The sequence below is a fragment of the Protopterus annectens genome, chromosome 2.part0, assembly GCF_019279795.1.
Source record: "Protopterus annectens isolate FY-2018-M chromosome 2.part0, PAN1.0, whole genome shotgun sequence".
NCBI classification, from domain to species: domain Eukaryota; kingdom Metazoa; phylum Chordata; order Ceratodontiformes; family Protopteridae; genus Protopterus; species Protopterus annectens.
In genome coordinates, this window is record NC_056728.1 from 1,271,837,700 (window position 1) to 1,271,865,245 (window position 27,546).

A 27,546-nucleotide genomic window follows, 5' to 3' on the forward strand; every position below is an offset into this window, starting at 1 on the left:
TAGGTCTGAGGCGTCTGTTGTGATGGTTTGGCTTGCTTGATATTTGTGAAAGGGTAAGCCTGGGTTTGACTGGCATGCTTGAGCCCACCATAAGAACTCCTGTTTTAGGCATGGAATTAGTGGAATTTCTGCTTCTAGGCTGTGCCTGTGTTGGGACCATAAATTCTTTAGGTACCACTGTAGTTTTCTCATATGTAGTCTGGCATGTGGAACCAAGATTATGCATGATGCCATGAAGCCCAAGGCCTGCAGAACTTTTCTTGCTGTTAGCTTGCTGTGGTTTGTTAGTGCCAAGAAGTAAAGAGGGAGATCTTTTGTTTTTCTGCAGTTAGGAATGCCATTTGTTTTACTGTGTCCAATTCCGCCCAAGAATGTCCTTGTTTGGGATGGAATCAGCCTTGATTTTTGCAAATTGACTGTGTATCCCAATGCTTGTAGCAAGTAAATGACCCTTTGTAAATCTGTTGTCAGCTTGCTTTTGTTGTCCAGCAGGCAGTCGTCCAGGTATGGATAAATTTGGATTCCCTGTAGTCTGCAGTTTACTGATGCCAGGCATTTTGTGAATACTCAAAGGGCAATGCTGAGAATTGATAGTGCTCTGATCCTGCAAGAAATCTGAGGTATCTTCTGCAAATTGGTCGAATGGGGACGTGCAGGTATGCCTCCTTGAGATCTAGAGTTACCAGCCAACACTCCTTGCCCAGCATGGGAAGAAGTTGCTGTAGGGTCAGCATCTTGAATTTTGGGACAATGATGTATGTGTTTAAGGTGGACAGATCGAGAATAGGTCTCCAACTTTTTCCTTTCTTGCAACTAGGAATAGTCTGGAGTAGAATCCTTTGCCTTGTTCTGTTATTGGTACTCTTTCCACAGCTCTCATCTTTGTTAATTGCATTATCTGCTGTAGAGCTTCTGTTTTGATTTGGAGGTAGGTTTGGCATTCCTCTTTGACTGGTATAGTGTGGAAGTGGAACCGTAACCTTGGTCTATGGTTTGCAAAATCCACTTGTCTTTTGTGATATAGTGCCAGTTCTTTGAAAATAAGGTTAATTTTCCGCCTAAGGGTGCTGCTATTTGTTCCCTGGTAGGCGGAGTTATAATCAAGTCACTGTGATTGCCCTGTTGTAGTGGTAGTGGCTGTACCTGTGGCTCTGTTATTACCTTGCCACTGTCGTCCTCTGTAGGCACCCCTCTGGATTGATTTCTGCCTCTGGAACGCCTATTCCTGCCCCTTTGGGATCTTGTGGAGTCAGGAAAGGACCAATTTTGGCAGGCCAGTTCCTGCTAAACCTTGGGGCTGAACCTGCAAGAAATCTTTAACCGTTGTACAGATTTTGCCTTTTCTTCCATTTTCTTCATTACTTGCTGGGCAGGTGTACCAAACAAACTGGTCTTATCCATAGGAGCATCTAATAACTTAGCTTTAACATGATCCGGTAAAACTTGTTCCTTCAGCCATGCATGCCTTCTTATCACTGTGCCAGTCATGGCTGATCTAAATGAAGCCTCCAGTGCATCATAGCCACATTTTAAGGAATGGTTACTAACCTGTTGTATGTTATTTACCATTTCTAATAGATTTTTCTTATCTATAGAGTCATCAGAGGATAGGTTTTAGTTAACTGATCAAGCATAAACTCTTGGTATTGTATCATGTGAAACTGACAGTTTAAAGCTCTAGCTGAGAGAGTAGCAGAGGTGTAAACCTTTTGCCTCATCTGTCTAAAGACCTGGCTTCCCTTTCAGAAGGAATAGGGTTTTTGCTGTGGTTGAGGCTACTGCCTTAGGGCCCTGGGATATAGTTTCGGGTCTGCAAGAGGGGCCTTGTATAGGTGATGATGAGTGTCTGGCACCCTGTAAAATCTATCTGGTTTGGCAGGTGCTGGAGGTAAAGAATCTGGTGCAGTGCAAACATCATTAAATGCAACAACAGAGAGGACAGGAGGTATAGCTAAGGGCCTGTGTTGTGGTAGGTGCAGAAAAGTCCTAAGTCTTTTCTGGAGTCTGAAAATCCTGTTCCTGCCATTGGAATTGTTCTCTCATGGCATGTAAGGTTTCCCCAAAGGAGAATTCTTCTGGTGGGGAAGCAGCTGGAATGGATTCTTCAGCATCTGAGTCCTCAAAATTGGAGAAAGGAGCCTCTGGCTGGTCTGTAATATCTGAGTCTTCCGCAGAATCATCAGAGGACACAGGCTCGAGGGGCTCTGCTCTAGGTCTCTTTTCTGGGGCTGAGAGGCCCTGTCTGGGTGAGATTGAGATCCCTAATTAAGGATATTAAATCTTCTGCCAGAGTAAGCATTTGTGAACTAGAAGTGGGCCTGGTTGAGGGGGTTTAACAGGCACTGACTTAGTAGATTTGGCTGCTTTAGCCAGACATGGCTGCAGGAGGCCTAGCAGCACCACGTGCTGGGGTAGAGACATCCAAAGGGATGGTGTCTGATAAGTCACTAGTAACCACTGTAGTGGGTAAAATTTCTGAGGCCGATTCAAGTAAGGTAACCGGAACCTCAGTAGTAGTCATTGATTCGCTGTACTCTGATCAGTTTTTTTGCTTAACCATGGTTTAATAATTTGGGTAGTCGGAGGATCCCATAATGTACGCAAATTCAGAGCCGAAAAACTGTTCAGCACAGGCTGCTGTGGTCTGGGCCTAAACAAGGCAAACAGTAAGAGTGGAAATCTTTATGAGGTATTTGTTTCACAAGTTAAACAGTTATTGACTTTTTCTGACATGTAGTAATCTCTGGATCTGACCGACCGCAAGAAAGACTGAAGCTGATGCCTTTATACCAAGACCAGCAGAGATGAACAGGACAACCCAGTTGTTATGACTGCAGATGCATCCATGAAGGACATCTATATGTTTCTTGGCATTAAGCTTGAGCCCATGACTCTGGCACCAGGCATCTGTTTCTGTAAGGCCCTTTTGTAGAATATCCACATCATTTGGGGATTCAATAATGGCTCCCAGTTTGCAGTCATCTGCAAACTTTGTTAGCCAGAGTCCCTTAGTGTTGGCCTGTACTTCAGAGAAGTAGATGCCAAACAAGAGTGGTCCCAGGACTGAACCCTGAAGTACTCCACTTGTCACTTGTCTGGAGCTGGATTTAGAGTCGGCTACTTTTACTGTCTGGGTTCTGTCAGTAAGCCAGTTAGCAACCCATCGAGTGACTTAGGGATTTATGCCCAGCTTAGTAAGTTTATCTATGATTCCAAAGTGGGGGATGGTGTCAAAGGCCTTGGTGAGGTCCAGATAGGCTGTATGGACTGCCTTACCCTTGTCCACAGCTCTGGAGACTGATTTGAAGAAGTCAATCAGATTCAGGAGACAAGATCGGCCCTTCACAAACCCAAACTGGGTGGGGTCCAGTGTTTGAAGGTTGCCAATGTCTTTGTTTATAAGTTCCATGATAATGCGTTCCATGCCCTTGCAAATCAGGCTTGTCAGACTGATGGGACGGTAGTTCCTGGGATCCAAGGTGGATCCTCCCTTGTGGAGCGGGATAACTGTAGCTGTGCGCCACTCAGTGGGCACGAAGCCTGAGGTGAGGCTAAGATTAAACATGACACTTAGGTGAGGTGCCAGTTCATTTTGTAGTTCATGTAGCACACAGCCTGGGATGTCATCTGGTCCCATGGATGCTGTATTCTTAGCTTTGGAGAGTGCGGTTTCTACCTGTGTGGCCGTGACTATCGGAACTTGGCAATCTTTTGGTATTGAGATGGGCCCTTTACGGGGTGAGAGTGGGGTAAAGTTGGCTCTAAATCGACCTGCCAGGATATTGGCAATATCCTTGGGATTAGTATATTTCATGCCATTCTGTTGTAACTCAGAGCAGATCTGAGCATTGCCATTTAGATTCTTGACATAACTATAGAATGCCTTGTGGTTGTCTTTGGAATCTTTGGCAATTTTATTTTCGTAACTAGCTTTGGAGGATTTTATGAGGGGATCTCAGCTTCTTACTGAGGCTGGTGAGGGAGTTTTTTGCATCCTGGGATTTTCCTCTTTTTTTCAACAGTTTCTTCCTTCTGTTGTATAGTTTGTTTATAGCAGGGGACCACCAGATTGGCTTCCTTTTTTTGGAGAAGAACATCTTGGTTCTATTTGGGATGGCACAATTCATGCACGAGTGGATGTGCTCGTACAGTGCCTTAGTGTAGGATTCTGCAGTCGAACTACCTGATCCCGTCTGCATAGGTGTTGTGAAGTTTGTCACTTCTGACTTCAGTAGCTTGAAGTTGGCTTTGGAGAAGTTTTTTTAAGGAGGTTTCCTTACTGGGGGGGTGAGGGTGGGATGTGGATGTCTAGGGTGATTTGCTTATGGTCAGACCTGACCAATGAGGGGGTGACCACTGGTGCAGAGCATCTATCTCCCATGTTGGTAATGACCAGGTCTAGGATATTGGAGCCCCTGGTGGGACAATGGATTAGTTGATCCAGGGCATTGGAATTTATGAATTCCAAGAACCGTTGGGAAAAGGAGTTGGCACCCAAGTAGTTTTCCCAATTAATGGCAGGGTAGTTGAAATCACCCAGTATTAGGGTGTTTGGTTGTATCTTAATTTTTTCCAGTATGTTTAGAAAGGTGTAGTGAGAATCTTGGGGCATGGTTGGGGATCTGTAGCAAGCTACAATTTGGATTGCAGTCTTACCTAGTGTTAGTTGCACCTGGAGAATTTCAGATGCATTGTGTTGGGCAACTAGCCTGGAGGTGTGAATATGGACACTCCTCCAACCTTTAGTGTTTCGGTCCTGGTTTTGTGGCCGAAAAGTGTGGTAAGAATTGTAGCCTGGTATTGCAGGGGTGCTCTCTGGAGCCTTGAACCAGGTCTCAGTTACTGCACAGATATCAATGTTCTCCATTTTTAGGAGTGCCTCGAGAGAGTACATTTTGGGGTTTAGACTTCCAGCATTGAGTAGCATTACTTTCAGATTTTGCCTGCTTCTATCTGTTATGGTGGTGGTTTTATCCTTTGAACCTTGCCTAAAAAAGGCACTATAGGGGTGGCAAGAGCTTAGCCAGTAACCTGAATCCCAGGGGTGACCGGTGCAGACCATCTCTGGCAAAGTCTACATATATTATACAAACCTCAAAAACTATGCATTGAGACCATTACTGATAGTTCTACCTCCACTTCTCCCCATTACCTGTTACTCGTGGTATCTACCAGTTCAACTTGTCCAACAGAAACTACCTAATTAAAACCATCCCACACTCACAGCAGACTCTCTGAGAATCCCTGCTCAGCGATGTTGTTCTCATGAAAGTGTCAAATGTGACTGGGTCGCCTTTTCTGTTCCTCTCCCCTGCCCCAAAAGATGAGACATGCAGTGATGTCAACCTCTGTGTGCACACGAGCAAGTATACATGTGCACAAACACATAGGAGATGTATGAATAACCCCTCCTCCTCCTCCTGTTCATGGCTATCCATTACAATTATAATCACTGACTGCTGTATATGTTAAAAATATTAAATTAAACAAACTCCTTCTTAGTTAAAAAAAAAATCCACAGGCTTTACTCTGTATTGAGATACGAAAGGCTAGATAAAAGCAAATTTAAGTTAATGTAATGCGATCTTGGGCTAATGGGGTAGAGGTGGGGTGTTAAAGTGCACTGATTTTAATGTATGTAGACTTCAGATGATAATTTCCTTTGTTTACACAAAGGTGGATAATTGGATTGATGTCCTTAGCCTGCTCTATGGACATTTTTTAAACTAAATAGGCTTGAAAGATAAGACAAAATGAAGAAAGTTGTGGAAAATACAGAGTTTCTAGAATATGCAGTGCTATTAGCTTGTATTTTGCCATTAGCAGATACTCTGAGTGGGAGATAAAGTCTGCAGCTAAAGGCAGCCACCCAGAAGAACTCTGCACTTTGGGTTTTAAATGAAGTTAACTTTTTTCCTCATTGCTGAAAAATTGTCGGCAGGTGCAAGCAATTATTCATGAGAGTTTTGACCACTCTCAGTTGGGAGAAATATAACATTTAAAAGTACAGTGGCAAGCAGTTCTGTGAAAATATAAAGCCTGAAACAGGGAAATAACTCAGAAATAGTAGTCTCCCTAACAGCCTTCATACTTTAATAGATATGATAGAACAGTATACACTTTAGTTTTATTTAAAGGTAGCCAATGCAGTTTTTCTTAAGGTTAAAAATTAATGTTAGCTGAAAGCATTCAGACTGTTTTCTTTCTCTATTCACGTACCACACGTGTAAAAGTACATACAGCAATTAATGTAAGAGGGGACAAAGGCTGTAACATGTGCTTTAGCACAGGTAACCTTACTTTTAAATTAGGTAATGCCTGTGGGTGCAGCTGTCAGTTTGGGGCAACTGCACCTATCTGGAGGGTTAAGCCTCTTTTGTTGAAAATGTACATATTTCTGTGTTTGTTCTAAGCTCATAGGGGGTGGGGTGCAGTTAAAATGTATTTAATATTTTGTCTGTGGGTTTTCATTAGAGCAAAAACTCTTGAAAGATGTTTCAAATGATTCAAATGTAGATAAGAACAAACAATGGCATAAAAGGACAAAAAGCACGTCCTCATAAAATTGGTGCCTGAAAGGGATCAAAATCTTGTCAGCCAAAGTGTCAGTTGAAGTCTGGATAAGTGAAGAAGAATGAGAAAGATTGCTTGTATTTTGTGAGACGATCCATCTTACCAGGAAACTTGTGATGACTGCCCATGGCCAAATGAAAGGGGAAGAGGATCCAGTGCTGTCTGGGCCAAATGATGCTGACCTAGTCTGCCTGTTGTTGGCAGGATCAAACACCATGAATTTTCAGGTTGTTGGAAGAAGCTCCCCAACCTCAACCATATGCATCCATGTACAAGCTACTGACTAGAGAGAGGAACCTGAAAAGGTAGACCTGGATTTAGAGAGAGGAACCTGAAAAGGTAGACCTGGATTTAGGAAAATCTGATGAATCCACCAAAGGAGTCCGAGCTTGAGACAAAGTAAGAGAGGGACCAGATACCCTACAGTCTTCAGATTCCACTGACGTTTCCTCATATGGAGGGCTCAGAGGAATACTCTTGCAGGAAGGGGAAGAACAGACTGGAAAAAGAGAGTCAAGACAGGCCTTTGGGTGGCAGGAGGCAAGCCAACACTGGAATGGTCTGAATCCTGCAGTCCAAAAATACTTGGTCCTGAGAAGGAATCAGCACAGATGTTTTGAGATTGAGTGCAAACTCAACACTGCTCAGGAAAAAAATAGTGAACTGTAGATGTTGAAGCAACAGCTGTTGAGAGGCAGCTTGAATGAGGTCATCATCCAAGTAAGGGAATATCTGAATTACCTGAAGTCAGCAGAATGCTACTACAGGGGCCATACATTTAGTAAATACCTCTGATGCTGCAGAAAGACCAAAAGGCACAGCAAAGAACTGATAATGAGAAGAAAGAAAAAAGTAAAAACTTCCTGAAGAGGGAGTGAACAGGAATATGGAGATAAGTGTCCTTCAAATCTACAGACACCAGAAATGCTTGGGGAAGCAAAAGAGGGAAGAATGCCTGAAGGAAGCAGCCTTAATAAATGTGTTAAGAAAGGATAGGTCTATGATGGGCCTACACTACCTCTCCTTTCTGAGAACCAGAAATATTCTGAAATAAAAATCTGTTCCCTGCTGAGCCAAGGGAAGAAGTTGGATGGTTCTCTGTTCCACTAAATCTCAGAGAACCAAAGGAAAATAAGGAAGCTGGCAAGGAGGAGGCTGAGGAAGGGATTTTCAAGCCATGAAATAACTATATTGGATAACGGATACAACCCAAACGTCTGAGGTTATCTGTTATCTGCCAAACAGGAAAAGAACGAGTTACCCTGAGGGATTGAGAAATCTGGAAGAGGTGAGGGGGTTGGCTGGATATCAGACAGAGACAGACATGTAAAGACAGGAAGGTTTTTGGATTCGAGCTCTAAGTGGGTTTATTTTGGAAACTTTGATTAGTAATCCACTTACTCCTAGCAGGTTGCCTATAGACAAAGGAGGATTTCAAAGGATAGTTCCTCTGGAACTTGAGTACGGGGAAAACAAAAATTTGTTTTAAGCTTTGCATAACCTTGCCCTTATCCAGAAGGGTTTTAAACAATCCTGCAGCTACAGTGCAAAAAAGATTCTAGTTAGAGAATCAAAGTTTGGCATCGATGTATTCAGGGCAAACCCTGAAGGCACAACCAAGAATATCTCCTTATTGACAAAACCAGATGCAGCTGCCCTAGAAGAGGCATCGGCTGCATCAAAGCTGGATTTAATGGAAAGGCAAAAAACTTGGGAGGCAGAACTGAGAACAAAGATCACAAGTTCTATTTTTCTGAATCAGGCACATCACTCAATCATCACCACCCCCCCTAGCAGGGAGAGAAGAGCCAGGACATACATATAGTCATATGGGTCTGATAATTAAATGACTCTAAAAGCCAACGTAACAGGTATAAACTGTTTTCCCATAACTCTCAACAGCATGGCTGTTCTTGTCAAAGAGTAAAAGCTTAGAAGAGGAAAGCAGTTTGAATGGCGCTCATGGACATAATAGCAGGATCAGAACGGGGACTTTTATACAAGTATTTATGATCCTTAGGAACTTTATAAAATCTATCTGGCTTCTTTTTGGATGGAAGTACAGCTACTCTGTAACCTATCCTGTACTGCAACTTTCAGATTTATCTGATCTGAACAACTGTATCTAAGAAACTATTAATAATGATCATTCATCGAATTAATGTAAAAAAATTCCATATGTATGGTTTGTCTCTATGTTCTCTGTAAATATTCTATTTTGCTATCTGTGACATGTAATTATATTTTTGTTATTGTTTGGAGCTTTTCTCCCCAGGCCTTTACTGAAAATGGACATATATCCAGTTGGACTATCCCGGTGAACAAATGTAAAATAAAATAAAAATAAAATAAGTTGAAAAACAGGAGCATGAGAAGCTGCTGTAAAGGAGTCCAAAAGGGCAGCTAAGACAGAAGGGGCTGCAGAAGGTCTGGGATAGTCTATTTGCAACAGTTCATTGTGCAACAGTTCATACTCTCTTTTTTGAACTTCTGAAATCTGGGAACAATCACACTTTGTGTTACATCATATGTACCACTGAATCCCCAAAAAATAATTCCTCAAAAGGAGAGTTATGAGACAACAAATCTTCTTCATAAGACCTCATAGCCAAAAGAGAGTGGAGCTGTGAGGAATATGCTAGAGATTCCTCACCAGAGTCCAACTCTTCATCAGAAGAATCAGAATCCCTAAATCTCTTAGTTGGAGTGGAAGGCCTGTGAGCAGAAGCAGGAACAGACAACTTTTGGGAGGGCATCAGAGCCATAATGGCATTAAACAGGCCCTGAGTAAAGTACTGCCACACTTTATGAGGATTCTTAGCCACAGTAGCCACATGTTTTGTCTCCTGTTTCTTTTTTAAAGGAACATCTGCTTTAACAAATCTAGGCGGTTCACACTCCTGCCTAGATTTGATGAGGGAACCAGGCACCTTTTTCCTAACATAGATTTGGTTAATCCCCCTAGACCCTTCAGATATAATCAGCTATACTTCCCCTCTACAGTCAAGATGTATGCACAGTCTCAGCAGATGTGCAAGTAGGCAGCTCTATATCAGCCTCCAACTGAGTCAATGCATATGAGCTGGTGTCAGCACAGACTGGTTGTCAGGTATTTTATCAAACCCAAGCAACACGTCCGGTGCAAGTTGACAACAGCAGGTATAATACCTGCTTTTTTAGCTCTTTAAGAGGCGGCTGAATTTCAGGGAAGGTGGATTTGGCCATGGTACCCTAAGTCAGTAGCTTCAAATGTTGGTTTTCAGCTTAACAGAAATGGAAGACACACAGCTGCAGAATGTCTTAGAAACAAATGCCTGACAAATACTGCACTCAGTATGGTTGTGTCTAGCACCCAAACAAAAAAGGCATTTCTCGTGTTTATCTTATGAAGAATCTGCCTCCCATACTCACAGATTTCCTTCCAGAATGACATGAAAACCAACTACAACAAGGAAAAATAAAAGAAGGAACTCCAAAGGGACATTTATGTTTAGATGGCTCAGTAATGGAACCAGCTCAGTGAACAGTGTACAAATCAAGTTCAGAAGTAGCATTTGGACTGGCAGCAAAGACGTTCTGAGGAATTTGTGTCTGTACATCACATATGTACTTTATGTCTTGCACATAAGACATATGTCTGACATATGGCACCTGGAAGAGTAAAAGGCATTTGTAGGCTGGCTGGATATTAAGGTATTCTCAGCAGTATATCCTAAGGCTAGACATTAAGCTATCCTCAGCAAGATATCTTAAGTGTGAAGAATACTGCAACAGTGATAAAAAAGGACATCTTTCTGTTGCCAAAGAGAAAAACTGGAGATTCAGACCTTCTGGAAGGGAAATTAGGCTGATAGGGTGGGTGGGGGGGCAAGGTCCCTTAAAAAATCATTCTGACTTGTTGGACTGTCCTTGCTTTTGGGAGGTTCCAGAATTCTTTTTGGGACCCCCTTGCATTTCTTCTTAAGCATCTGTTTACCTGCATTTTGTTGAGACTACTTATTTATTTATTTCGCCAAAATTGGATGAGGGCCTAAAATATCCCTTAGAAAATTTGGAAAAGGAGGGATGTAAAATCTTAGAGATTCTTTGTATCCACACACACCTTTCATCACACTTTTTGATCACCTCTGCAGCAGAGGGGGCAGAAACAATCTCTGTGCAAAGGAGAATTTAAAATGTCATCATCTGGGAGGTTCTTAGAGCACAGCCAGGCAAACCTCCTCAAAAGAGTACAAGAGGCCATATCCCTTGATGAAGTATCAAATGACTGATATACACACTGTAAACAAGGAGTAGTGACTTGTACAACAAAAGAAACAAAATGATTTAAAGCAGCTTTTTCCTCACAAGAAGAAACTGCAGAAGAGAGGTACATTTTTTACATGTGATTACCAACAGTAGTGGTCTACTTGCTGTCATTTTTGGACATCTTTATCCATTGGAATGATGCTCAGGTTGACCTTAATGTTTTTTTGGACTATTAAACCAAATTTGTCCATATTTTAAATTTATAGCCCCACCATTCGACTGACAAGATTAATTATTTAGATGTGATTATTTCCAAGGGCAGGTCTAATAAAATGTTCACCTCTAGAATATACAGGAAGGAAACCTTCTCTGACAGTTATCTTGATTTTCAAAGCTGCCACCCTTTACATAGTAAAAGAAACATTTTTAAAGGACAGCTGGTAAGAGCAGCAAGAATGTGTTCTACTAGAGAGACATTCCTCGCTGAGGTAGGAATTATTACTGATATGTTTAAAGTAAGGGGGTACCCTAATAGAATTTTGGATAACGTAGTGAAACAGATGGAAGAAGGTTGAGGGATAAAATACAAAACACTACTTTGTAGCGGTGTGACTGTTTAAAATGACAATAAAAAACAGACAGGAACAAGAGGGTATAACACGAGTATGGTCATCCCATTTGGGGAAGGGGAAATAACACTTAAGGGTATCATTAAAAAAAATGGAATATTTTCAAAGGTAATATGGACATATTTAACACCTTAGGACAGGTACCATGCTTTGTATACAAAGCCGGAAAATTTTTAAATACCTTATGGAACATGTCATTTCCCCTAGAACTTTGACCATCAAGGGTACTACTAAATGTGGTCGTTGCAATCAATGCCCTTTTATCTTGGTATTTATTAAAGGAGTTAGTAAGGGCATTCCTTTACATAAAGGCAACTGTAACACAAAGGGCGTCATATATATTTCCATTTGCCAAACGTAAATATTTTTACGTTGGCAAAACAGAAAGGAAATTCAGATCTAGAATATACGAACACCTGTATGCCATTGTTAAAGGTAATACCAATAAATGTCCTTTACAGACATACACTTACTTGTCAAGGGAAAATGAAATTAAAGTTTGGAATTTTAGAAGTGGTCCCACACAGTATAAGGGGTGAATGGTGGGAACTTCAGGTCCTCTTGAAAGTTTCATTGGATTATCAGTCTTAATGCCCTAGTTGAACCAGGGTTAAATGACTGTGTTTCTTTGCTTCCAGTTTTAAGAAAGAAAGCCCTAGTGTTTTAAGTGACATACAATAACTACTGTTAGGCAGGCTTTTTAACATTCAGTTTACCCAACTCATTTATGCGACATTGTTTGCACAAAGTTTTTCTATACAGCTTTTCACACGCTGTTTTTTTTTAAAAAAAGGTATTTATTTTTAGAAATCAAGTGTAATGACTTCTATAGGTTATTTTATGGTATGCTTTTAAATGTACAAATATTTAACTGCTTAATTATTGAACTATCAGTTATGTACATAAAGGATGTGACTTTAAGAGGGAAATTTAGTTCTGAAGAAGTCCCAGAGGGTTATACAGGGGATGAAAGCTGTTAACGAATAAAGATAGTGGTACCTGCAAGTATTGTGTAGAACTTATGGTGTTTCTACTGCCATTCGGGCACTATTTTTCGTTTCATGATTGCTTTTTGGTGTTCGTTCAAACAATTTTGTGCAGAAATTAACATATGGGCCTGACAATTCAAAATTCTAAAAATCAAAGTTGCGGAAGAATACACTTTTACAACATACTTTTCAATCATTTTCCGATCTTTACCAGAAAGAGTAATATTCAAATTAACTAGACGTTTTGCAGCAGAAGAATTAATTAAAGCTATAGCTGCTGGGTCACATTTGGAAAGAATCGATAAAAATGTAAAAGACTGAGGAACTTAATACATCCTATCTACTTGTTAGGGGCAGCAGACTATCAAGAAAATTGCAGGCTGTAACACACACATCCTCCAAAGCTGACAACTGGAGGAATGTGTGAAGGTTCTGGAAAGGCCTTCGGTAACAGCTTATAATGTTTTCTGAGGGACTGAGAAACCTCAGTGTTCTCCGACTGAAACCACTGATGCATTCTAGAAATAGACAGAGAAAGACACCCCCCCCCCCCATGGGGAGAATCAAAAACTGAACTCTCCTGAGTCTAAATTAGAAATCTGAGGAGAAAAACCTGCATCTCTCCCTTTACCTTCTTGTCCAGATTCATAATCTTGAATCTCTTCAGGAAAAGAGGTATCCCCTCTATTTTGTAAGAAGGCTCAATAGCCTAAATTAAACCTGGAGCCAAGCCTAGTAACTACCCCCTGTCAAAGGAAATTTTTGGAGAAAATGTAGATACATGATTGGGTTTCTGTTTCTTTTTGACAAGAAAAATTGAGCCAATGGTGTTATTAATGGCAGCAGCAGCTTCATCGAGGATAGGCAAAGCATTCTGATGAATGGAGGGACATATGCATGGCATCCAAGTATACAACAAAGTCCAAAAGGCTTAGGATTTCTGATTGCAAGTGTTTGAGTAAGTATTTGTATACCACAGTAAATTTTCAAAGGATTCTTCCTCAGGTAAATAAACACTGGAGGTGTGACAGGAAAGACAGACAGGTAACTGGGAACATGTTTTTTTTGGGGAGTTCGATAATTTGGCAGATTTTAAAACAACATTATATTACTCTATCTGAAATATTTGAGGAGCAAATAGCTGTAACTAAGGAAATTACTCTTTTGTGGTTGGATACAGGATCGGAATTGCCTATGTATCGTTAAAATGAATGCTACTGGATGTCCAAAAAGCAATTACTAGAAAATGGAAATCAAACTCAAAATCAAGTGTAATTCAGATACAGAATATTGTTAAAGACATAAAAGAACAGGAATTGGGATCTTTAGAACAGGGAAGGAGAAAACTAAATCGAAATAAATGGAAACTGTGGGAAGATTACATGCACAATGTTCAAGTGAGGAGTAAGATTTAGAGAAGGGAGGAATTGTGCCACATATGTAATGCTTGACTGCATGACAGTTGTTATAAAAAGGAAATACATATGCAATGTATACGGTATGAAAAACATTATTATGGTTTGTTTTCTTTTATATTAATGTGTGCCTATGTCTTAAGTGATAATTTAATAAAGGTGTTTAAAAAACAAACAAAACACATTAATTGTGCAGTACCTGATGAATTATCTTTCACCCGAGTTTAAATCTACAGGCATTTCTAAATAGAGTGTGTAAGCTTTTAACTCGCTCAACAAAACCTCCCTGGAAGGGCTATATGGTGAAACCTCCTAAGAATCTGACTGGAAAGGTAAAATTTGAAGAGGAATGAATCAGTTAAATTTGTCTTATATTTTCCCAGATTAATTTTACTTATCATTTTCCCAGATCACCTGAACACTTTCACTTTCTTCTACAACTGTGGAACACTGACCTTCCCTTATGTAACAGTCAGACACTAGGAAAGGTAATGCTAAACTCAACATCAGATGTCATCTCCCCCTCCACACACAAGACATACACCTACCTCTCTGTCAGCACTCTTAATTAAAATACAAAAACTGAATGGTCTGAAGCACTGACCCAAAGGTCAAAGCAATAAGACTACCAATGAAATATAAAACACAAGTACCTGTACCAATGGAAAACTTTCTTTTCTGAATGGAATTCAGCTACACCATAGGTTCATAGGTAACAGTTTCTATTTTTATGCTTGAAATAACCTATCCCATTTAGTTACAGATTGGCCTTACCCATCCCACTGTTGATAAGTATATATTACCCATATTAAGAATAACTGGAATCATACCATAAACAATTTGAGGGGACCCATATATGGGATAAAGTATTTAGGAGCTGCCTTTGTCCATTAGTAGTATAGGGGGCAGTCCTGAGGTAAATTTTCTATTTTCCACCCATAAATGTAGGTTGTGCTTGAATAGGGACAGGGATGAACTTTATTTTATGTGGATGGGGAGTATGTTCCACAGCAAAACTCAATTACACCACACCCACAATCCAAATTAACAAACAAGTGCAGAATTTCAGATATACACTGCAACATCTAATCCTTACTTATACAATGGAGATGTTAAAGTACAAATTTAATTCCTTCTTGTACAATCTAGGAAATGCCTCCACAGGCTTTCCTGATTTCTTCCAAGTGCTGTGAGAAGTAGATTTGCAAACATGGACTATCCATATGGAAACAAGATGAAGTCTACAAGTGCTAACAAATGTGACTTCACATTTATTAAAAAAATACCAGCTCCATTACAAAGCTGTGAAGTATAAATCTTCAACTCATCTCTTTCACTCACTGGCTTTCCATACTGGCTTTTTCCTTATTAATATCACCATCTGCATCTTCTTCATCTTCTGAATCTGATGATCCCAATGCATCTTCACCTGACAAAGCAACAAATCAACATGGCTGCAGGTCAACAAAGTGTAATTAAATCAAAACAGCACACAAAATTTAGACATTTAATTAACAGGACTATTTAGTATCTGTTTAGCAATCACTTTTAAATTGGAGCTCTTTAAGCTCGCATCAACAAACCCCAAAGAACTACGAGAAGCATTCAAATATTTTAGCCACATCAACCCAAACACATTGCAGACTGCACATTCACAATGCAGGGTTACTTCTGTTAAACATACAGGCCTACAAAAGATAGGTAACCAAAACTAAGTATGAATAAGTGAGAAATTACCTTAGCTGCAAATCTTCAAGAAAGTAATGCAGCAGTCAAGATCAATTTTGAAAGTCTTTCATTAATTCAAAATTTCTCAGCAGCATCTGCACATTCCCTCACTTAAGGGAAAAAAATGTCATTTGTGTGATTGGTAACGGTCTGGCATTCTGAGACCCACTAGTGTCAAGTCCTGGAACAATGAGACCAGACTTTCATAAACAAAGACTGAGATTCCGGTTTCTCCAAGTACTTCCTGTTTCTCCGAGTACTTCCTTTTTTCAAAGGTCTGATGATCTCAAGTTGGTATTTACAAAGTTGTTTTTTTTTTGGTGGGGGGGATGGGTGGGTTTGCCTCCCATGAAATAAAAAACTTTAACGGAGAAAGCACAGCTGTGAAAGTAAAATTACCATCAAAGCAGATGTTCAAGCAAGATCACTTTTGCAGCAGCCAGTATAAGCAACATATCCTGCAAGGATACCTTACATCTGGCTAGTCTACAAGGACTCAGGCTCCTTCACTGCAAATAGTACTTCCACTCTTAGTTAGACAATGCGTATACATATGTATAAAAAGGGACATACAGGCAATAAAACTTTAAGCTTTCTTGCCCAATATAGAGAGGGTAAAGCCTAAAGCTTTAGGGGAAAGTTATATCAGAACAGTAAAAGAAAATAGGATACAACACCCTGGCCTGTGAAGGTGCAGGAAAAGGGAAGATGGACACAGAGTGTTAGTACTGCGACAGTGATCTATTTGAACATCTACTGTTATGGTAAGTTAACTTATACCACAATACCATATTCTTTTTTTGAATCACAGTTGCAGTAGCCATTACTATTTGGGAGAATTGCCAAAGCTTAGAAAGAAAGGTTAGATGGAGTAGGACCAGAGTCTAGAATTCTTTGATGAACAGCTCTGGCGAAACCAGTTCTGGGTCAGGAAACTGTGTCACACTTAACAATATTTAGTGAAAGTGATACCCGAGGGCTGAGTAGCTGCTTCTAAAAGAGATTTAGAATCCACCCCTTTCCAAAAAGCCTCAGTTGTGGACGCAGCTCTGGTAGAATGAGCCTTGGCATTCTGAGGGAGATTTTTGCCATGGTTCAAGTAACAAAACTGTACAGCTTGAGACAGCCATCTAGAAATGGTTTACTTAGATTCTGGCTTACCTTTTTTCTTAGCATTATAGGGCATAAAAAGCTGGCTAACATGGCTAGACCATCTAAAGTCTTGAGTTTTGTCCTGATAACACTGATGTTATGTGTGGATGCCCACAGTATGAATAATCATTTTTCTTTTGTTTTATGGGTCAAGATAGAAAACAGGGACATGAATAGTCTGCTTAAGGGTAAATACGGTCAACCTTACGCATAAAGGAAAAGCTGGTTCTAAGACTTACCCCCTCCTTGATGAAGACAAAAAAAAAAAGATGACTGAGTAGAAGCAAGGGTCTGTAATTCATATACTTGTCTAACAGAAGTCAGCAATGAACAAGGCAGTCTTCCAAGAAAGAAATAACAGCTGTCTGCAGGTTCAAAAGGAGAGAGAGTTAACTTCTCCAAAACAAAGTTCAGCTCCAAGGAAGGAGCTACTCTTTCTAAGTAGCCTAACTTGTACAAGTCCTTTTAAAAATTGGAAAGGTCAAAATGGACCTCCAAGTACTCTCCTTTCTGAGTATGAGAAGCAGTCTGGAATAGAAACCTTTTACTCCTTAAGAAGAGGGAAGCAGTTCTATTACCTCCTAAGTTAAAAGTTCTGAGGAGAATAGAAATCCTAGTGTCTGAAATTACTGATATCCAGACTGGAAGAGACGGACAGAAACTGCCTGCAATTCTAGAAGGCAGACCAAGATGGAGAGGGGACAGATGACAAGGATAATCAGTTTCTTCTTTGTTCCCTGTGACCCATTTCCTGTCTTTTTAGAATTACTTCACCATTCATTCATAGTATTGCTTGGAAGATTTTTGTTGACTTGACTAAAAGGCTTTTCAAAAGAAAGGCAGTGGTTTGGATAGATAATTTCACTGGTACTTAGGAACAGGAGACAAAAAATGATTGACTCCTTGCATTAATTTGCCTCTCTCTTCCAATTTCTTAAGCAAGTCAGCCAAGTAAATACAAAACATATCTTTTTTTTCAAGACGGACATTTAAAAGATGAGTTTTTATATCTTCCAGGAAGTTCTACACCCTAACCTAGGCCATTTGTATGCATGACAATTCAAGCAGTATCACACGAGACAGCAACTACAGCATCATAAGCACACTATAGTGTTTACTGGCTTGGGAAGCAGTCAATTTCCAGCAGACCAGATTTAAGCTTAGAGTTGGGCAGGTTATCCATTTGCAAAAGTTGACAAAATATATTTTAACATGTGTTTGGCAATTTATTGTCTAAAAAGCCAAAGAAGAAAATGAGTAAATGTTGACAAATTATCAAAAGTATGACTGTCATTTGGAATAAGACTGGCCATAAAAATTGTTTTGAGTAGTTATGTCCCCCCACTTACAGAAATAATTGCTGGATGCGCAACAGGGTTCTAAGAGAGAAACCTACATGCATCTGGCACTCTATAGAACAGGTCAAGTCTATCTGGAGATGGGGGTTGGGAATCTGGAGAAACTGATGCTACAAGTGAGGGTATGCTCTAAAGCATCTAAGGCTGGATGGGATGGCAGATAATCTCTCTCTCTTGTGAGTCTGACATCCTTTTTCTTTCTCACTTACAGAAATCTTTTTTTTTCAAACATGGCATCTCCAAGGAAGACTTCTCCATTGAGGAATGTGTGCCCACAGATTCTGACTCAAGCAGTGGGAGAAGAAATTTGTGAGGCATAGTCCAAAACCTTCTGTTCAGAAGCAGAAATAATTTCTTCTTCTGAGGAAGGAGGAACTCTCTTCCTTTTCAGTGGAGTGGAAGAAGAGGTGTCTGGAAAGGAATTGGATGGCTTTAAATAAGCCCTACTCAAATTTTAACTAATCTTCCTAAAGCCCTTCAAATGTAGAGGGAGTAGGAGAAATAGTCAAGTGCTTCATCTTCTGAATGCACTTATTTGGCATCTCATATGGTCTTTGGGGAAGAATCCATAGGCCAGAATTCCATGAGGATCCCACTAACATCTTTGCTCACAGTACTTGACTTCACCCTCAGACAAAATAAAACATGGATGCCCCTTCCTGGGAAAATCCACTGGATGAACTGTCTGAAAAGACTATTGCGGATTAACGAAAAGTGTCTTATCATTTTTGAGCTTAATAAATACTGCTTTTGGATCTAGTTGGACTCAACTGGTGTGTGATACAGGTCCACTCAGGATTGTTTGGTGTGTCTGAAGAGATGTATCAGGTTGCCAGACCATATCGACTTCCGAAGGAGACAAGCAAGATGGTCCAGGAGAATTAGACTGATGGTCTGACTTTTGTATAAGCACTTCAGAGGGAGTACTCAATCTCAGACCACACACGATAAGTGAAAGGACAGGTTCTGTCACTCACCTCTTTAAATAATTAGTTATGTACTTACCATAACTTGGTATCTGTGCAGTCTTCTTTCATTCGTACTCACATATGGGTTATGGATATGACTTGGCTGCATTTCTTCAGTCTAGGATCCAAGTCTCGAGCTCCTCCCACTTCCCATAATGTTCTGCGCACAAACCAACCTCCTCAGATCGAGTTTGCTGCCCATTAGACAACAGAGAGCAGAGACAGAGAGGAAGAAAAATAAGTATACATCCATAACTGGAGACTCAAAATCAGAACAGCAGTTCCTAAAAAGTTCTCTCTAGGTCTAATAGAGCACCAGGAAGGGGGATGGCAAGGTCTGAATGTGAGGGGATATGAAAGAAGACAAAACAGATACCAAGTTATGATAAGTACATAACTAATAAATCTCATGTTGTCTCTTTCAATCCTCCTCACATATGGGTAGAGTCCCCAGCTATACAACTCCTGGATGGTCTCAAGGAAGGATATGCTGGAGCACTGCCAAAATGAGGGAAGCCCTATTCTAGGAAACAAGTTCTAATTTGTAATGCGAGACAAATGCGTGAGCCTTTGACCAAGTGGCTGCAAAACAGATATTATCTAAAGAGACCCTGGAAGAAAAAGCAGATGAGGTGAACATAGTATTGTGGGGGCCTAAGGAGGATGAGGTAGTTGTAATCCATTCTTGGAAAAAAAATCAAAGTAATACAGTCTTATCCATTTGGTGACAGTAACCTTCAAAACTGCCTGACCTAGGCAACTAGGACAGAAGAAGAATAAGTGTTCTGACTTTTGAAAGGGTTTTGTCCTGTGCAAATAAAAAAGTACAGTTTTGTACATACCATAAATGTAGATGTTCGAGTGTTCACCCTGCTGCAGTCATCACACTTGGGTTATCCTGCCGTCAGGCGGTCCCACAGTCGGCCCAATTCCAAAGTCTTGGTCTGGCGTCGGTTGCTGTCGCTTCTTCCCTGACGTCAGTGTGCCAGGGGTATATAAGTGGCATCCGACACCATTTTCTTCAGTTTTTCTTGCCCCAGATGTCAGGTGCCCCCAATAGGTAGGCAATATATACATAGATATATATATATATATATATATATATATATATATATATATATAAATATAAATATATATACATAGATATATATATATATATATATATATATTTACACACATATCTATATAAAAATAAAACAATACCCTTAGGCACAAGCAAATACACCACAGAGGTAGCATAGGATAGAATGGTAGAGATAAGTTCAGCTAGTTCAGAGGGGATGGAGGGAGGGTAACCTGGACTGCAGCAGGGTGAACACTCGAACATCTACATTTATGGTAGGTACAAAACTGTACTATGTTCATCGTGTTACCCTGCTGCAGTCATCACACTTGGGTCGAATCCCAAAGCTAAGGATGGGAGGTGGAGTCAAACAGGGTTAGAAGAAGCTAGTAGGCCCTGCAGAAGTGCAGTGGCAAAACCAGCTCTATTCTTAGAGCATAGAGGTAAATGATAGTGCTTGGTGAAGGTGTGCACTGAACTCCAAGTAGCAGCTTCCAGAATATCCTTGGTTGGCACTCCCCTGAGAAAGGCTGCTGATGTAGCTGTAGCCCTGGTGGAGTGGGACCTAATGTTAGCAGGTACTGGTTTCCCATAATGTGTGTAGCAGAATCGTATGCAATGCCCTATCCATTTAGAAATGGTCTGTTTTGAGATAGCTTTTCCTTGTGATCCTGTAGCATAGGCTACAAAAAGCTGGTCAGTTTTTCTGAAAGCCTTAGTTTTATCTAAGTAGTAATGTAATTGCCTGTGAATGTCCAAAGAGTGCAGGAGTCTTTCTCCTTTGTTCTGGGGATTTGTGAAGAAGGTGGGCAAGAGAATGGTTTGGTTTAGGGCCACACTGGATACCACCTTTGGCATAAAGGAAGGATTGGTTCGTAGAGAGACTCTGTCTTGATGAAAAATGAGGAAAGGTTCCACTGCCATTAGTGCCTGTAGCTCTGAGACTCTTCCAGCTGAGGTTATTGCTAGTAGTAGGGCAGTTTTCCATGAAAGAAATTTTAAGTCAGCTGAAAACGCTGGTTGAAAGGGCGGCAATGTAAGCTTTTCCAGAACAAAGTTGAGATCCCAAGTAGGTGTTGGAGCTCTCCTTGGCAGTCTTAAGTTCTTAGCCCCTCTGAGGTACTGTCTTAAGAGTGGATGTGAGAATAAAGGAGGATCCGTGCTGTAATGAGCTGAAATTGCTGAGGCGTGGATCTTAATAGATGAAAAGGAAAGTCCTTTATGTAACATCTCAGTTAAATATTGTAGAATCTGAGGGATGTTTGGATCAAGGGGATTTAGGCCTTTAGCCTGGTTCCAGGCGCAAAATCTTTTCCATTTGTCTGAATATGTTTTCCGGGTGCTGGGCCTCCTGGCCTCCAGAATGACATCCATAACCGCTTTGGATAAAGGTGTTGGCTGGCTGTTAAGGTAATTTGCCATGCAGCCAGGTTTAAAGTCTTGAGCTGGCTGTGTAGAATCTGATTGTCTCGCTGGGTGAGCAGGTGAGGAATTTGTGGCAAAATCCATGGTGGGCTGTGGGCCATGTTCCTTAAAATTGGATACCAATGCTGGCATGGCCAGTCTGGTGCAATGAGTACCATTTGTGGCCTCTCTAATCTGACTTTCAGCAGTACCTTTGCTAGAAGAGGCAGTGGAGGGAAGGCATACACTGTTAATGTTTTCCAACTGAATGAGAGGTCGTCCACTTTCCAAGCTAGTGGATGGAAGGTCCTTGTGCAAAATTTTTGAAGTTGGTAGTTGTGGGGGCTTGCAAACAGATCTATGTCTGGGCATCCCCATCTTTGAGCTATCACTGCAAACACTTGTGTATCTGGTTTCCATTCGTGTGGATCCATGATGTTTCTGCTTAGGTCGTCTGCCAATGTGTTTTTCTTTCCTGGCAGGAATTGTGCTTGTAATTGAACCTGGTAAGACAGTGCAGTGTTCCACAAGGTCATTGCTTGCCTGCATAGAGGGTAGGAATGTGTGCTCCTTTGCTTGTTTATGTACCACATGACTGTGGTATTGTCCGTCTTTATTAGTAGTTGTCCTGGGTGTAGAAGGTCCTTGAAAGCTGTTAGGGCATTCTGTACTGCTAGCATTTCTTTTTGATTGATATGCAGGATACCTCTGATCTGCAGTCCAATTGCCCTAAATGCACTGCCCTGCCATGTGTGCTCCCCGGGCATAGTCCGATACATCTGTGTCATAGTTTGCCTGGCTGTGGGTAAGGTGAAAGGCTGACTCTTGTTGAGGTGACATGCCTGTGCCCACCATAGAAACTCCTGTTGAAGGCAGGGAATGAGTGGTATCATTGTTTCCAAGCTGTGGCTGTACTGAGTCCATACACTATTCAGGTACCATTGTAATTTCCTCATATGCAGGTTTGCAAATGGTATTAGTAGTATGCAAGATGCCATGAATCCCAAGGCCCGCAGAATTTTTCTTGCAGGGAGTTGGATCTTTGTTGCCATTATTTTGAAGTATTGAAACAGCTGTTGTTTCTTGTCTGGCGTTTGATAAGCCATCTGAGCCGTTGTATTCAAGCTGGCACCCAGGAATATTATGTTTTGTGAGGGCACTAGTTTTGATTTCTTTTTGTTTACTGTGTACCCTAGGCAACTTAGAAGGTGTTTGACAAATGGCAGATGCTTTAAAAGAATGTCCTTGCTTTCTGCTTGAATAAGGCAGTCGTCCAGGTATGGGTATATTTGAATTCCTCTTTGTCTGCAGTATGCAATTACCGGTGCCAGGCATTTTGTGAAGACCCTTGGCGCAGTAGATAAGCCAAAGGGCAGTGCAGAGAATTAATAATGCGTTGAACCTGCAATGACGCGGAGGTATCTTCTGCAAATTTTGTCTGATAGGGACATGCAAGTATGCCTCCTTGAGGTCCAAAGTGACTAGCCAAGCATTCTTGCCCAGCATGGGAAGAAGCTGCTGTAGTGTTAGCATCTTGAATTTTGGTACTTGCAGATAGGTGTTCAGAACGGAAAGATCCAGAATGGGTCTCCATGCTTTGTCCTTTCTTGGGACTAGGAAGAGTCTTGAGTAAAATCCTTGTCCTTGCCCCTGTGTAGGTACCTGTTGAATGGCTCTCATGTTCATGAGAGCTGTAATATGTTTTTGTGCCTCTGCCCATTGATTTGGTGGCAGGTTTGGCATTCCTTTGATCCTTGGTAAGGTATGAAAGTGGAATCTATATCCTTGAGAGACAATGTTTAGACCCATTAGTCTTTTGTGATGATGTGCCAGTTGTCTGCAAAAAATGCTAGTTTTCCTCCCAAAAGCTGCCAGGAGAGATTTGCTTGGTAGTTTGAGGATAGAGTCATTGTGTCTGCCTTCTGCTAGACTGGGGCCTGTCTTCTCCTCCTTTCTGGATAGCAGAACCCCATTGGCGAGGTTTGTAAGGGCCCTGTGACTGACCTCTGCCCCTTGGGCGTCTGTATTTGCCCCTCTGTGATCTGTCTGAAGCTGGAAAGGACCAGTTTTTTGTTGGCCAATTTCTGCTGAAACGAGGGGGTTGTACCTGCAAAAAATCCTTGACCGTTTGCATAGACTTTGCCTTATCCTCCATTTTCTTTAAAACCGCTTTGACACCAAATAATACATCCTGCTGTAAAGGTGCATCCAATAATTTTGCTTTAACAGGGTTTGTTCTTTTAACCAAGCATGTCTATGTATGACAGAGCCAGTAACAGCTGCTCTACAGGAAGCTTCCAATGAATCAAATCCGCATTATAAAGTATGTTTGCCCACCTGTTCAGCTGCATGCAACAGATCCTGCATTTCCTTGAATTCAGGCTTTTCAGAATGTGTGCTCATTTTTTGTTTTAACTGAGACATTAGGAATTGTTGATATTTCAACATGTGAAACTGGCAATTTAATGCTCTCATAGCCAGAGTTGCTGAGGTGTATATTTTCTTTCCCCATCTATCTAGGGCTCTGGAATCCCTTTCAGAGGGCACAGGATTTTTAGCCATAGAAGCTTTTGCTCCCTGAGGACCCTGGGAAATTGTTTCTGGGTCAGCTACAGGGCTTTTATAAAGGAATCTGTGTGAGTCAGGTACTCTGTAGTATCTGTCTGGTTTGGCTGGAGCAGGAGGTAGAGAGTCTGGATTTAAACTAGACTCCAAATAAACATCATCCACAATATCTAAAACAGGAGGGATAGCAAGAGGTCTGTGCTGGGGTAGTAAAAGGAACTCTCGGAGCCTTTTCTTAGAATCTGAGTAATCCTGGCCTTCCCAGTGGAAATGCTCCCTCACAGTATGTAAAGTTTCCCCAAAAGAGTAGTCTTCAGGGGGAGATGCTGAGGGAATAGAGTCTTCAGCATCAGAATCTTCATAAGGTGGAAAAGTGTAATCCTGTTCCTCAGAAGAATCTGAGGAGAGAAAAACTTGGTCAGAGGATGCATAATCCTCCTCTTGTCTTGGTCTTTTATCAGGAGGGGGATGGGAACCCCTGATAAGGGTAATCAAATCTTCAGCCATCTTAAGCATCTGTTTCTTAGGCATGGGGCCTTGAACTGTAGACTGATGTACAGTTTTCTTAGGTTTTAAAGGAGTTTTAAGCTTAGCATAAGATTTAATGGTGAGTGTAGTCGGTCTGAAGACACCTTCTGCAACCGAAGGTGTTTCCACTGCACTGGTGTCTAGTTCTGCTCTGGTGTCGGTAGATGGCTGTGTCGGCCTAGTAGACTCCGCTTGGGAATCCGCAGCTGTCTGAGGTTCCAGTTCTGCGGTCGTCAGGGGCTGCGAAGGTGCCTCACTGAAAACCAGAGAACCGGCGACAGGCCCAGCTGAGGCCTCGGGGTCTGGCTTATCCCTAGGCTGCCTGTCCTTATCCTTGCGTTTTTTATGAATGGCGGTCGTCGGCTGCTCCGACGGCATGATATAATTAAATTTCCTACCAAAGTAATGCCGTGCGAAGTCAAAACGGCGTTTGATAATTCGTTTATTAAACCTAGTGCAAAACCGACAACTTGTGACATCGTGGTCTGGGCCTAGGCAAGGGATACAAAAGGAGTGGAAGTCCTTATGAGGTATTTGCTTCTCACAAGAAATGCAATTGTTAACTTTTTCTGACATCGGTCTGAGGCAAGAAAATGTTCCCCAATGGGGTACTTAGCTTTACTGAAGACTTCGGACTGAAATTCAAAACGAAAATCTCAGGTGTCGGCCGACCAGCACTTGCAAACTGCTTCTGTTTCGGGCACCGCACGGCAAGAAAGACTGGGGAAAATGGCGTCGGATACCACTTATATACCCCTGGCGCACTGACGTCAGGGAAGAAGTGACAGCAACCAACGCCAGACCAAGACTTTGGAATTCGGGCTGACTGCGGAACCACCTGACGGCAGGATAACCCAAGTGTGATGACTGCAGCAGGGTAACACGATGAAAGTACAGTTTTGTACCTACCATAAATGTAGATGTCCGAACTGGATAGCATCTGCAGTCATAACAAGTGGGTTGTCCTGCCGTCAGGCAGCCCTGCAGTCGGCCGGATTCCAAAGTCCGGGTCCGGCTTCGGCTGATGTCGCACTCCTCCCGACGTCATCTCTGTTGGTCTTCGGGTATAAAAGCATCAGCCGACGCCATTTTCCTCAGTGTTTCTTGCCCCAGATGCCAGTAGCCCTCTTGCAGGCTAAAATTTTGGATAGATGCCAATGTTTCCAAATAGATAGAGGTAAACACAGCAATAAGCATATATGTACATATATACAAACAAATACACCATAAAAGACTCCCCCCCAACAGCTAACTATTAGGAGGGTAAACACCCTAGGAGTACCACAGAGGGGAGGAGGGAGGTAATCCTGACTGCAGATGCTATCCAGTTCGGACATCTACATTTATGGTAGGTACAAAACTGTACTATGTCCTTCATGGATGCATCTGCAGTCATAACAAGTGGGTAGAATACCATAGCCAACTAGGGAGGAGGATAAAAGTAGATTATGGTGTGTTTAGGATCCCTTGCAGTACAGCAGTGGCAAACCCTGCTCGGGATCTGGAATATAGAGGCAAATTATAATGCTTGGCAAATGTATGCACGGAGGTCCAAGTAGCCGCCTCAATAATGTCTTTGGTTGCCACTCCTCGTAAGAAGGCTGTGGTAGTGGCTGTTGCCCTTGTAGAATGAGGTCTTATGTTCTGTGGAATTGGTTTTCCATGGAAGGAGTAACAGTATCGTATGCAATTTCCTATCCATTTGGAGATTGTCTGGAAATAGCTTTTCCTTCCCTTCCTGTTGCATAGGCTACAAAAAGCTGGACTGTCTTTCTGCTTTGTTTTGTTCTGTCCAAGTAGTAGCGTAGCTGTCTATGTACATCCAAGGTATGCAGTATTCTTTCCCCTCTGTTTTGTGGGTTGGGAAAGAAGGTAGGTAGGTGGATTGCCTGGTTTAAAGACACTCTGGATACCACCTTGGGCATAAATGTAGGATTAGTCCTCAAGGACACTCTATCTTGGTGGAAGATTAGGAAGGGTTGCACTGCCATTAAGGCCTGTAGTTCTGAAACCCTCCTAGCTGAAGTAATTGCCAGTAGGAAAGCAGTTTTCCATGACAGGTGTTGTAGGTCTGCTGTTGCTGCTGGTTCAAAGGGTGATAGTGTCAACTTTTCTAGCACAAAGTTTAAATCCCAAGCTGGTAATGGTGGTTTCCTTGGAGGTTTTACATTCTTGATTCCTCTGAGGAACTGCCTGAGCAAAGGGTGCGAAAAACAGGTGGATCAAAGCTGTATTCTGCTGAAATAGCTGATGCATGTATCTTGATGGAGGAGTAGGACAGGCCTGAATGAAGAAGTTCGCCAGATACTCCAGAATGTTAGGCATATCTATGTTTGACACATCTTTTCCTCTTTCCGTACTCCAAATGACAATCCTTTTCCATTTTCCACCATCGTTCCTTCTTGTTGAAGGTCTGCGTGCTTCAAGAATAATGTCTTTAACACTTTGGGAAAGTTCTGGAATAGCTGCTGCTCTGTGATGTTCCATGCAGTCAGTAGCAGCGTATTTAGGTTTGGATGTATGATGCTGTAGTTGTTCTGAGTTAACATCAAAGGCATCAGTGGTATTGGCCACATATTGTTCGAGACATGCTCTTCAGTAGTGGGTACCAGTGTTGTCTTGGCCAGTTTGGAGCTATCAGGATTATCCTTGGACGTTCTTCCTTGATTTTAGTAGTACCTTGTGTATCAAAGGAAGAGGTGGGAATGCATATGCTGTTAGGCCTTTCCAGTTGAAGGAGAGTGAGTCCACTTTCCATGCTAGTGGGTGGAATGTCCTTGTGCAGAATTTTTGAGCTGGTAATTGAGAGGTGATGCGAATAGGTCTATCTGTGGCATTCCCCATTTCTTGAGATGGTCTTGAAGATGTCCGGTGCAGCTTCCATTCGTGGGCATCCGAAGTGGTTCTGCTTAATATGTCTGCCAGA

General features: G+C 41.6%; 1 protein-coding gene across 1 annotated transcript in view; it reads right to left on the bottom strand.

The window, feature by feature from the left end:
* The window catches only part of CAAP1 (caspase activity and apoptosis inhibitor 1), a 798,772-nt gene that overhangs the window by 482,311 nt on the left and 288,915 nt on the right, over positions 1 to 27,546 (bottom strand). Inside the window, exon 4 of the mRNA XM_044061442.1 lies at positions 15,196 to 15,283. Coding sequence (XP_043917377.1) covers positions 15,196 to 15,283 — 88 coding nt within the window. The remainder of the gene's footprint in view (positions 1 to 15,195; positions 15,284 to 27,546) is intronic.